General features: G+C 48.5%; 1 protein-coding gene across 1 annotated transcript; it reads right to left on the bottom strand.

Moving 5' to 3' along the window:
• Positions 1 to 10,337: 10,337 nt before the first annotated feature.
• Positions 10,338 to 11,621, bottom strand: LOC135221191 (uncharacterized). Its single transcript, XM_064259013.1, has one exon. It carries the CDS (start codon positions 11,619 to 11,621, stop codon positions 10,338 to 10,340), a length of 1,284 nt encoding a protein of 427 aa, XP_064115083.1.
• Positions 11,622 to 12,948: the final 1,327 nt, after the last annotated feature.

The raw sequence follows: 12,948 nt of genomic DNA, 5'->3' as shown, positions 1-12,948 counted from the left end.
TGTCTACATTAACAGAGGAGTGAAAATTATTGAACCCCCTGCTGCCAACCGCAGGACAGCCGCCAGGGAGGAGCGATATGTATATACATACAGTGGTACCTTGACATACGAAAGGCTCAACTTACGAAAAACTCGAGATACGAAAGCAAATACGAAAAATTTTACAGCTCTACATACGAAAAGTTTTCAAGATACGAAAGGTTGTTGCTGTAAAGTCCCGAGATTCGCCCGGACCACCGAGAACAATTTTAAAACTCCCGCGCCGTCAACTGAGTAAACTTGCCACCATCCTCCCGCTTTCCCATTGGTTCCTGATGCTAGTCACCCCATAAGGTCCTACTCTCCTATTGGTCAGCATCTACCCCTTGTGCTTTAAGTATTCTATTGGTAAAAGGATGCTGTAAATTGAAAAACTTATTCATGCAATACATTGAAAAAAAACATTAGGTAAAGATAGAATAAAGAATAGAAATGAATGGTCATTATACTGTTTGGTAGTTTCAGTAGTTGAAGAGAGATAATGAAAATTTATGGCTTACTGTGCAAAGTGATTGCTTGGCGATCGTTCGATACTCGTAAGTGCTGGATGTAAACAGAAGTTTGGAAGCTTTTTTTTTTTGTTTGTTTTGTTTATTATAGTTAATGGTTACTTAATAATTATTTGAAATGAGTACATGCAATACATTTAATAAAAAAATTGTGAATTAGATATCATAAAATATAAAATAAATCAGACTGCCAACAAATACATATTTTTTAGAATTCTTCTTCTGTTTTATTATTACGTTATGTATACGTATGTTTCATTATAGCTGTCAGTAACTCGGTATCTCCATTAGGTAAAGATAGAATAAAGAATAGAAATGAATAGTTATTATACTGTTTGGTAGTTTCATTAGTTGAAGAGAGATACTAATGAAAATTTATGGCTTACTGTGTGCTAGGAAAAATGATTGCTTGGCGTTTGTTCGATACTCGTAAGACGGGTAAGAGCTGAATGTAAACAATCGTTTGGAAGGTTTTTTTTTTTTTTGTTTGTTTGTGTATTATAGTTAATGATTAATTAATAATTATTTGAAATGAGTACATACTGATTATTTATACATATTATTGGCATATTCTAAGCTTTTAGCTTCTTAGGTTTAGATGTCAGAATCTTAGACTAGGCTACAGTAGCAACCGCTAACATAGGCTAGGCTTATTGCTAAGGGACATATGCTAAAGTCCTAATATATGCAGTAAAAATGGAGTTGAACATTACATGCAGTTGAATATTACTCAAGTATGTACAGTATTTTGCCTTTTTAGAGTCATATTTCTTTCGTCGGATCGGCGTCGTAACCCTAGAACATGTGTTTTAGGCCTGGAAATATAATTTACTGGGGTGTTTTTGGAGGGCTTGGAACGGATTAGCCATTTTACATGTAAAATGTGGTCCAAGATACGAAAACTTCATGATACGAAGGCCGCCTCGGAACAGATTAATTTCGCATCTCGAGGTACTACTGTATGTATGTATATATATATATATATATATATATATATATATATATATATATATATATATGTATATGTATAGTATGTATAGTATGATATGATATATATATGTGTAATGTATATGTATATGTATATATATATATATAGATATATATATATATATATATATATATATATATATATATATATATATATATATATACATATATATATATATATATATATATATATATATATATATATATATATTATATATATATATATATATATATATATATATATATATATATATATATATATATATATATATATATATCATCCTCATCATGGCTATCACTCGATTCGAGTATGAGTGCTCTGGGATGTGGTTATTGATGGGTTCTTATGTGGCTAATGAGACCAATTGTTCCGATACGTAATACAAACCCTCGGTCCTTTAACAATAGGAAGGTAACTAGCGGCAGCTGGGACGGTCGTAAGCTTCGAACAAGGGGAGAACGGTAATTAACTGCTTGTCCGATCGTGCGCGCGCCTCGCGCCCGAGAGATGAAGAATCACTTTTGCTTTCGGCCGTGGTGTGTGAAGACGTGCTCGTCATCGCTCTTTGCCCGCTACTTCGTCGTTTGCTTTGATGATTGTTTACAATTTCTTCTTTACTGGTTTGTTTGAGTAGTGAATGTGAAATTGTAAGTATTCTTTGTTCATTTTTCATTTGTTATTGAAAGTGAAGTGAATTGAAATGGATCTAGAAATGGAGCTTTTGCCGCGCCCCCCGGTCGCCCGTAGAGTGTGTCCCAGGCTGGAGGGGCGTAAATGTGGCGGTTTCCGCTCATTTCCGGATATAGATCCCCATGAATTATGTTCTCGGTGCGAGGGCGAGAGTGCTCTCGGACCGAACCATGTAATGTCTGTCATAATTGGTCTGAGGCGCAGTGGGTGCTGTATAAGGATAGGAAGAGGCGTAGGCCCACCAAGGAGTCGTCGGAAAGCTCTCCAGCGACTCCTTTGGTGACGGATACCTCGTCATCCTTCCTACCCCCGGCTCAGCCCCCACGTTTCGCGCCTTCCCCTGCGGGGGAGGTTTCGGAGTCCTGCTCCTCATTCGATCCTGTACTCGGGGTCTTCCGTCCGCTCTGGGTGGGGTTCGTCCCCCCCCAAGTGTGAGGATGCCCCTCTAATTGACCCGACTGTTCCTCCCTCAGGTGTGCCTTCTGTGAGTGACGACCTTGGGCAGGTGTGGGCGTTGTTGGGACTGCAGGGCCCCTCCAGTATTCAGGGTTTGATTCAGCGGTTGGCGGGGTCGGCAGTGGTCACTCATGGAGTGGTGACCACAACCACCACTACGTTAACTACTCCAGGGTACGCCGCCCCTCCGCATCTGGTATATACCCCACATATTGCCTCAGTGACTCCGACAGCCTCTATCCAAATGCTTATCGCTGCCGTACCGAGGAGGGGCGTGCCACCTCCACCTGGTTTCTTTGTATTGCCGACTCCGGACTTCCGCTGCCCAAAGAGTTCTCCCCTGGACCTGCCGCCCGTTCCCAGGATGACGGTGGCTGAAAGTAAGCCGCCTGGGACGCCTGACTTTGCTGCCGTACCTGTCGCTGTTGATGATGCTGGCCCAGCCGCTCTCGCCGCTCCTGTTGTGCCAGCTGCTCGTGACGCTCCTGCTGTTCCTGCTGTACCTGCCCTTGCCCACGTCATGTCTCGTCATGGAAGTGCTGCCCCAGACTCAGGTCCTTCCGGACAGGTGCAGTCGGGCCGTGTTGCTTCGGCAATTGCCCCGGCTCCGGCCTGGATGGAGGATCTGACATCTGTCCTGAGAGAGCTGACGAAGAAGAGGAAGAAGAAGAGGAAGGTGTCGTCGTCGTCTTCATCGTTGTCTGCTGCCGCCTCTCCTCCTTCGACTTCTAAGGCTTCCAAGCCAAAGAAGAAGAAGGCTGCCTCCTCCCCCCCTAAGAAGGCTCCTTCGGGACCTTCGAAGGGCCCGTCTCACTCCGGTGGGACGGGGGGTTCTTCTGCTGGTCCTCCTGTTCCCTCGGGAATGGGGCCCGTCTCCTCTTCTGAGAAGAAGAAGAAGACGGGGGCCAGGGGAGTACCGGCTACTGCTGGTACTCCCTCGCCTGGTCTTAGCGGCTCTGCCGCTAAGCCAGGTACCGGCTCGGCTTCTCGTCTGCGAGAAGTTCCGAGTGTACGGTCTCCTTTGGGAGACTGTGCAGCCAAAGTTGAGACGTCCGAGTTCGCTCGACGTCAAGACTGAGGCACGGAGCAGAAGACTGGCGAGAGCCGCTCAGGTGACTCTCGCCAGACCAGCTGCCGCTCTCGTAGCGACCAGCCGGTACCTCGGGCTGACGTGACGGTCTCTGACTAGCCACGGGTTGAGGCTGGGAAGAGGTCCCCCCCGACCGTCGGCACCAGCCTCGGCTGGTAGCAGCGGTTCGACGTGCCGTGAGGACGCTCACCGGTCTCACCGCGACAGCGAGCTCTGCAGGTCACCTGACCGCCGCTCCCACAGGGACCGGGCGGATAGGGCGACCAGCAGCAGCTCGTCTGAAGCACGGGACCGGGGTCGACGTGCTCAGTCGAGCCGCTCGCCACAGGTGAGCGGCACGGCCAGGCCTGCAGACCGATCCCCACCGCAGGTTGGTGATCGGCTGCAAACCCCCACGCACGCTGGTCCTGCCAGCGAGTGGGGGGGAGGGGGGGGTGGGGGGGGGGGGGGGGAGCGTCAGGTCTGCCTCTCCAATACCTTCAACTTCCTCGGGATATGCCGGGAAGAGCGAGGTATCTAGGAGTGATCGTGAGAGGTGCGCCGCTCACGATCCCGTCACGACGCTGCACGGTTTTAGGACCGGCCAGGACGTACGCGCAAGTGATTGTAGGAGACCGTCAGGGGTCTGTTGCTGTTCCTCCTTCTGAAGGAGGAGGGTCTCGGGAGCTGCTCTTGCTGGAGGGACTGGACAGTCCTACTCCTCAAGACACTGTAACTCCTGAGATTCAGAGGAACTTTGCCCAGGTTATTGCACTGATTCGTCAGCACAACGACCTGGGGGAAGGATCGCCGCTCCCACCATCCGAGCCCACGTCCCGGCTCGAGTCATTTTGGGGCCCGAAGAGGGAACCCAAATTGACGGTGGGTTTGCCGCGATCGGAGCTTGAAGACTCGGTTCTTGATCAAGTGGAGAATTTCGTCTCCGGACGAGAGGATTCACTGAAATCAGGACTGTCTCTTCCAAGCTACTTCCTCCTCCTCTGCAGTGACAGCGGCGATTTTACGTGCCATCGGAAGATCCAATACCGCCCAAACAGGTTAACCCGGAGCTGGCAAGGCTAACTCCAGGTGTGTCCCTGCAGCAGCTCCTGTCGGAGAACCTCTGGTTCTCGCAGCAGGAGGCACTCGGCCTGGAATCTACCGCTATGGCAGCATTCCAGGCAGTCTCTTGGTTGGATCTGTGCTCCCTCACAGTATCCAAAGTCGCAGCCGACTCTGGGGGTTCTGCCCTCGAAGATGACCCGGCGTTCAGGAGACTGTGCCAGTCTGGAGGTAGAGCCATCTCCTACCTCGCCCATCAGACGGCAAACCTGTGGGCCAACTTGGTGCTTCGTCGTAGGGACGCAGTCCTTACACGAGTAGCCAAGGGGGCTGGGAGTGAGGCGGTTAACGGACTTCGAAACGGACCTATCAAGAGTTCCTCCTCTCTCTTTCCTGGAGAGATGGTGGACGCTGCAGTGGAGAGACGGCGCACTGATGACAGTGACCGTCTGGTTCACCAGGCAGTTTCGAAGGTTTCTGGGCAACCTCGAGCTACTGCGGTTAAGCCTAAGAATTTAGTTAGCGCTTCCTCGGCTGCGAAGACGGCTGCTCCATCCAAGCCCCGAGGAAAGACTCTTGCTGCTTCAACTTCTGGTAAAGGAGGACGTAACCAGCCCTCCTCCCAGCCCTCCTTTCCCCGAGGAGGTGCTGGGAAGAAGTCGAAGCAAGGTGGGAAACGCTAGGGACGGCGTTCCCCCTCACCTGCTGCCGGAAGTGGGGGGGTGCCTGGCGAGCCATTGGGCAACTTGGCAGCGCTACGGTGCCGAGACCTGGATAGTAGACGTCCTTCGGGAGGGATATCTACTACCCTTCTAATCTCGGCCACCCCTCACCTCCAACCCGGTCCATCTTCAAACCTACGTCCAGGGTTCATCAAAGGACAACGCTCTTCAGCAGGAGATCAAGACCATGCTGACCAAACGAGCTGTAGAAATCGTCGAGGATCGGTCACCGGGCTTTTACAGCCGCCTTTTCTTAGTGGAGAAGGCATCGGGGGGCTGGCCCCCGTTGATAGATCTCTCTCCCCTGAACCGATTTGTTCGCCAGACTCGGTTCACGATGGAGACGGCACGGTCCGTGCTCAACTCCATCAGGGAGAACAATTTCATGCTTTCAGTGGACCTGAAGGATGCGTATTTTCAAATACCCATTCATCAGTCCTCCAGAAAGTACCTCCGCTTCATCTTTGACGGGACGGTGTACCACCAATTCAGGGCACTTTACTTCGGTCTCTCAACCGCCCCACAGGTGTTCACGCGAGTGTTCACTCTGGTGTCTGCTTTGGCCCATTCGCACGGGATACGTCTTCTGAGGTATCTCGACGATTGGCTGGTCCTGGCGAGCTCCCGCTCGCAGTTGCTGCAGGACAGGGATCGACTTCAAGTTTTGTCGCGATCTGGGGATCGTGATAAACTACGAGAAGTCCGACCTCGAACCCAAGCAGAAGATGAAGTACCTGGGTATGCTGATCGATACGGTAGCAGGTCAGGTCTGCCCCGCAGACTTGAGGATCAGCAGATTCAGGGAGGCAGCCGGCCGGTTCCTGTCTCGGCAGGAACAGGCAGCTCAGCAATGGCAAGTCGTGATCGGACACCTGTCATCACTCGAGAAGTTAGTTCCTCACGGACGTCTTCACCTGCGGTCTCTCCAGTGGAGACTAAGGGAGAGTTGGTCACAGGCAAAGGATCCACCTTACTTCCCCGTGTCCCTCACGGAGAAAGTGAGGCAGGACCTAGCCTGGTGGCTCGACGAGAGGAACCTCTTAAGAGGAGTGCCCTTCTGCACTCCCCCCCCGGAGATGTTGCTGTTCTCAGACGCATCAACCGAGGGATGGGGCGCACACCTGGAGGAGTTGCTGACTGCAGGTGTGTGGGACCATCACGACAAGCACCTTCACATCAATGTCCTGGAACTCAAGGCGGCGTTCTACGCTCTCCAAGAATTTCAGGACCGCTTGGTGGGACACTCGGTGGTGTTGATGTGCGACAACACCACAGTAGTGGCATACGTCAACAAGCAGGGAGCCTAGTGTTTCTCCCGCTACACCAGTTGACCATGCAGGTGCACGAGTGGGCCACGGCTCACTCAGTAGAGCTGTCAGCACGCTACATTCCAGGCAAGAGGAATGTAGTAGCAGACAAGCTTCAACCTGTGGAGGCGTCCAGTCATAGATCTGTTCGCCACCCGGCACAACAAAAAACTCCAGGTTTTTTGCTCAGCCGTGCCGGACCCATGGGCAGCTGCAGAGGACGCTCTTCAACACCCCTGGGACAACCTCTTCGTCTACGCCTTTCCTCCCTTCTGTCTGATTCGCAAGGTGATCAGCCGAGCGCTGGTCACCCCGAATCTCAGGATGATTCTGGTGGCTTTGGTATCCGGACCTGCTGGCTCTGCTTGCAGAAGCACTGAGAGAGATGCCCCACTGGCACAACCTTCTAGCCCAGCCACACGTAGAACGGTACCACCGAGCAGTCCAGTCCCTACAACTTCACGGCTGGCTGTTATCCACCATCTCTTGCGAACGAGAGGCTTTTCTCGTAGCGCTGCAACAGAGATGGCTGGACACGTCCGACAGTCCTCTGCAGCTGTGTACCAGGGGAAGTGGGCCGTCTTCTGTGGTTGGTGTCGTAGACGGGGTCTATCTCCTCTCAGAGCCACTTCAGCAGGTAGTGGATTTCCTCGTTTTTCTTCGCCGAGAGAAGCTCCTCTCAGTACCCACAGTCAAAGGATACAGAGCCGCCCTGGCCCTTGTCCTAAAGCTGAGGGGACTAGACATCTCGAATTCGTTCAAGATTTCCTTGCTTATGAGGAGCTTCGAAAGGTCTTGCCCACCCAGGGAACTCAGGCCCCCTGAGTGGGACGTGACTCTCGTCCTTAGGAGTTTGACTCGAAGACCCTTCGAGCCACTCCGAGAGTCGTCAGACAGGGATCTGACCCTCAAGACCCTCTTCTTGCTGGCCCTGGCATCGGCGAAGAGAGTAGGGGAACTTCATGGTCTGTCCTTCAATGTTAAACATTCCAGGGGATGGGGATCTGTGACGCTCGATTTCGTCCCGAACTTCGTAGCCAAGACTCAGAATCCGTCGATCTCTGACGACAGGTTCGATTCTTTCACGATCCCCTCCCTAATGGACTTCACCGACAACGATACGGATGAGATGCTGCTTTGTCCTGTGAGGGCGCTACGGCGCTATCTGAAGAGAACTCGACACCTCAGGCCTGAGTGTCGACGCCTCTTTGTTAGCACTGGGGTTACCAAGAAAGAAGTATCCAAGAACACGCTTTCTTTCTGGCTGCGTGAGGTGATCAGGAGGGCGTACGAGGCTGATGGTAGTGACGACACCCGTACCCTTCGTCCGAGAGCCCACGAAGTCAGAGGTATTGGACCCTTCTTGGCGTTCCGTAAGAACTTCTCCGTGGCGCAGGTCCTGAAGGCAGGTGTCTGGGCCAACCAGACTACTTTCACATCCTTCTACCTTCGGGATATTGCCCACAAGTCCTTGGATACGTTTTCCTTGGGACCTGTGGTGGCTGCTCAACACATGTAAGCTTACCCAGCACCCGAGCAGGCAGAACAGCATCAATTCCTGGTGTGATTATGGGAATGAATGTGTGAATGAGAGTGCGACTGGTTTCTCTTCCCCATCTTTCTCTGCCTCTACCTGTGGGCAGAGGGTCACGGTCGTCACCATGCTGGAAAGGAATTTGATGCAGGTAAGCTACTCGACCGAACCCCAATCTATCCCTTTAGTTAGGGATAGGAGCAAATATCCACCACTTCCTCCAACAAGGGGGAGGAAGTGGATGCCTACTTGAGACAAACCCATAACTTTATGTTGCCTCATGCAAACAGGAACAAGTTCTTGCTTGCTGGTATGACAAGATACGCATGCCTCTCTCTTAGTACTTGGCTCAGAGGTCTGACCATTGATCCTGTCCGATCAATCGGACAGAGGCTTGGACCCCTCCCTCGCTCTTACGGCCAGGGAGGCATTCCAAGGTTGGATGAACACCAGTCTGTTCCCCAAAAAGACTCAGATTCCTCCCACCAATAAGTGAGTCTTCCTATTGTTAAAGGACCGAGGGTTTGTATTACGTATCGGAACAAATGACAATTTGTCGAAAACTGCATTTTTCCTAACTATACAAACCTGAGGTCCTTTACATATAGTCCCACCTCATGCCACCCCTCACTCTGCAACTTTTTGCTTGGGCCTAAAGCAAAAGTGATTCTTCACCTCTCGGGCGCGCGGCGCGCGCATGATCGGACAAGCAGTTAACTACCGTTCTCCCCTTGTTCGAAGCTTACGACCGTCCCAGCTGCCGCTAGTTACCTTCCTATTGTTAAAGGACCTCAGGTTTGTATAGTTAGGAAAAAATGCAATTTTCGACAAATTGTCATTTCTCGAGCCACACACACTGTCACAATTGGGGCATGTGTTGTTAGGTGGGAGTGGAGGCTGTGGATGGACCTGACGAGCTTCTCTTGCAGCTCTACGGACGAGCTTCTCTTGCAGCTCTACGGTTCTCCAGATGGTGCTTTCTGTTCTCTTCATAATTTTTAATTCCATCTTTCACTTTAACTCTCCAAGCAGATCGCTCCACTGCATCGGTCTCCCATGTTTTATAGTTAATGTCACATAGTTTTAAGTTGTCTTTTAAGCTGTCTTTGAATCTCTTCCTTGGTTTGCCAACATTTCGAGTTCTGTCACTTAGCTCTGAGTAAAAGAGCTGCTTAGGAAGGTGGCTGTCTGCCATTCTGACAACATGCCCTGCCCATCTCAACTGGCTTTTTATTATAATGGCCTCAATACTGAGGCAGTCAGCCTCTTCAAGAACACTTACATTAGTGCGGCGGTCTTCCCAAGTTATTCTCAAGATGTTTTGTAAGGACCGCTGATGGAATTTCTCAAGGGCTTTAACATGGCGTCGGTAAGTTGTCCAGGTTTCGGAACCATAAAGAAGGGTAGGTAGGACTATTGCCTGATATACCTTTATTTTAGTGTTAACACGCAAGTCATGATCATCAAAAATTTTCTTGCGTAGTTTTCCAAAAGCTGAGTTAGCACATCTTGGACGAGACGATATTGAACTTCATCATCTATATTGGCATTTGAAGATAGATGACTGCCCAGGTATGGGAAGCGGTCTACAGTTTCTAGAGCTTCTCCATTAATTTCTATAGTAGGTGCAACTCTTATGGCTTCAGTATGGGGTGGCTGATATAATACTTGGGTTTTTCTGATGTTGATGGAAAGTCTAAGACGAGAGTAAGCATTTGCAAATGCATTCAGTATAATTTGCAGATCATTTTTGGTTTGAGCACAGATAGCGTTGTCATCTGCATACTGAAGCTCAACAATAGCAGTAACATTGACTTTAGTTCTTGCCTTAAGCCGGTTGAGATTGAATATTCCTCCGTCTGTTCTGTAATTGATGGAGATACCTGGAGGCAATTGAATGAGGTGCAAAACAACAGTTATAAATATGGAAAACAAGGTAGGAGCAGCAACACAACCCTGTTTTACGCCTGACTTAACTTTGAAAGGTTCATAAGGCTACCATTAGCCATTACAGTCACCGACACATTATCATGTAGTAGCCTTAGGATCTTTGTGAATTTTGGTGGGCATCCATATCTAGATAGTATCTCCAAGAGCAGCTCACGCTTGACACTGTCAAAAGCTTTAGTCAGGTCAATGAATCCCATGTAAAGGGGTTTTTGTTGTTCTCGACATTTTTCTTGCAACTGCCTCGCCGAGAAAACCATGTCAGTTGTACCACGAGCAGGTCTGAAACCACATTGAGACTCGGGTAGGATCTTCTCAGCTAGAGGTGTTAGTCTTGTTGTAAGAATTCTTGCCAAGACCTTTCCAGCTACTGACAGGAGGGTAATTCCTCTGTAATTTCCACAACCTGATCGGTCCCCTTTTTTCTTATACATTGTGTTGATAATTCCATCTATGAGGTCATTTGGAATTTCCTCATGCATCCAGATTTTTTCAATTAGTTGGTGAAGTTGACAATGTAAGGTTGGTCCTCCATATTTATATATTTCGGCAGGAATGTTGTCGGGTCCCGCAGCTTTGTTGTTCTTCATAGAAGAAGAATAGCCAACTTCCACTTCCTCTAGAAGTTTGGTAACCACTGCAAATGTCATATCCAGTGGGAGATGAGGGAGTTGTTGTAGTACATCCTCGTCTATCACAGGGTCTCTATTAAGTAGTTCTTCAAAATGTTCTTTCCAACGAGACAGGATTTCATTATTGTTTTTAAGGAGTCGAGTGCCGTCTTGACTACGTAAGGGTGCTAGCCCTTGGGAACTTGGCCCAAATATAGTTTTCATTCCACTGAAAAGGCTTCTCATGTCATTTCTGTCAAAGAAGGATTGGAGCTCATTTGCTTTGTCTGTCAACCACTTATTTTTCATTTCCCTTGTGGCATTTTGTATCTGAGCTTTTGCCGTGCAGTGTATTTTCTTCTTTGTTTCAGACTTTGCGTCATTCAGATGTTCAAACAGATATTTTCTGGCCTTTTGAATAAGATCTTGAATAGTTGCATCATTCTGATCAAACCAATCTTGATGTTCGTATTTCTTCAGACCAACTGATTCTTTACATGCGCTGATTATGGAATCCTTAAATCTACTCCAGTGATTCAACATAAATTTGGGTGGATATTCCTGTTCTAGTTTATTAGCGAGACACCGCTGAAGTTCAAGCTTATTCGAGTCGTTCTTAAGTGAATCAACGTTGAACTTCAGTCGCTTTAGTACATGCGCGTTTCTCTTTTTAGTCAATATCTTCATCGTAATACAAGAGTATACCAGGCGGTGGTCAGTCCAGCAGTCTTCGGATCCTGTCACTGATCTTGTAAGCAATACATCCTTTTGATCACGAGATCTTACTATAATGTAATCTAAGAGATGCCAATGTTTAGATCTTGGATGTTGCCCAGGTGGTTTTAAGTTTTTATTTTTTCTGCCTAAAAAGAGTATTAGTTACTACCAGATCATGTTCTACACACTTCGAGAGTAGGAGTGTTCCATTTGCATTAATTTTGCCAACACCCTCTTTTCCAATGATACCTCTCCAGATGTCACTGTCTCGTCCTACTCTGGCATTAAAGTCACCTAAAAGGATTACTTTGTCTTCATTTGGGATAGCTGTGAGAGCTGTGTCTAAAGCGGCATAAAATAATTCTTTTGTTTGATCCTCTGCAAGAAGGGTTGGAGCATAAGCACTGATACTTGTGGCATGTTTATTTCCCAAGATTTAGTCTGAGGTGTCATTAGGCGTTCATTTATGCCACTTGGGGGGTACTCTGTTAAAACTGAAAAGCATGCAATTTTTTACAGCAAAACCTACACCATGCTGTCTTGGTGTTCCAGGTTCCTGTCCCTTCCAGAAGAATGTGTAGCCACCACCTTCTTCACACAGTTGTCCGTCACCGGCGATACGAGTCTCAGAAAGTGCCACTATATCTAAATTAAGTCTATGGAGCTCCCTAGCAACAAAGGCAGTTCTGCGTTCGGGTCTGTTTTCAATTTCATCTAGTAGTGTTCGTACATTCCATGTTCCAAATTTAAGTTGTATATTTCTTCGACCGCAAAGTGGTGTGGCCCCCTGGATGCGGTTTTCCAGGCAGGCAGGTTTGAAGCAGACTATGTTTAGGACACCTTTTCTAGCCCCTTCCCCATTCAGGGTGAGCAGAGTGGATCCTAAAAAAGGCTGCTCAGACATGGATGCCACTGCCGAACAACTCTCCTGCTTCATCCAAAAGTTGAGTGACTGAACTAAGCATCCACCGCTGACGTGCCAGTTGAGACTAAGAGCTTCCAGATAACACAGTCCTGCCCCCACCATCTCTTCTGGTCGCCGGCAGACTTGAAATGCCCCACTAGTAGTCGTACTTCCCAGAGGCGCCGTGCGTGAGATTGTTTAACATGGATACACTGCTGCACATACAGGAGACCCACGAGCTTCACTGAAATGGTTGTTGTCCAGTGGCACAAATGATTGCGACGACTGCACCCCCCTTACAGTTGCAACCTTTCTTCCGCTATTGCAGCCGTTGGATTTCAAATCAATGTCCTCTCTTCCGCCTGCCTTACCGTTGAAGGATTTGGTTTTACC

Source organism: Macrobrachium nipponense, chromosome 2 (assembly GCF_015104395.2).
Source record: "Macrobrachium nipponense isolate FS-2020 chromosome 2, ASM1510439v2, whole genome shotgun sequence".
NCBI lineage: Eukaryota > Metazoa > Arthropoda > Malacostraca > Decapoda > Palaemonidae > Macrobrachium > Macrobrachium nipponense.
This window is presented reverse-complemented; position numbering and strand designations above follow the sequence as displayed.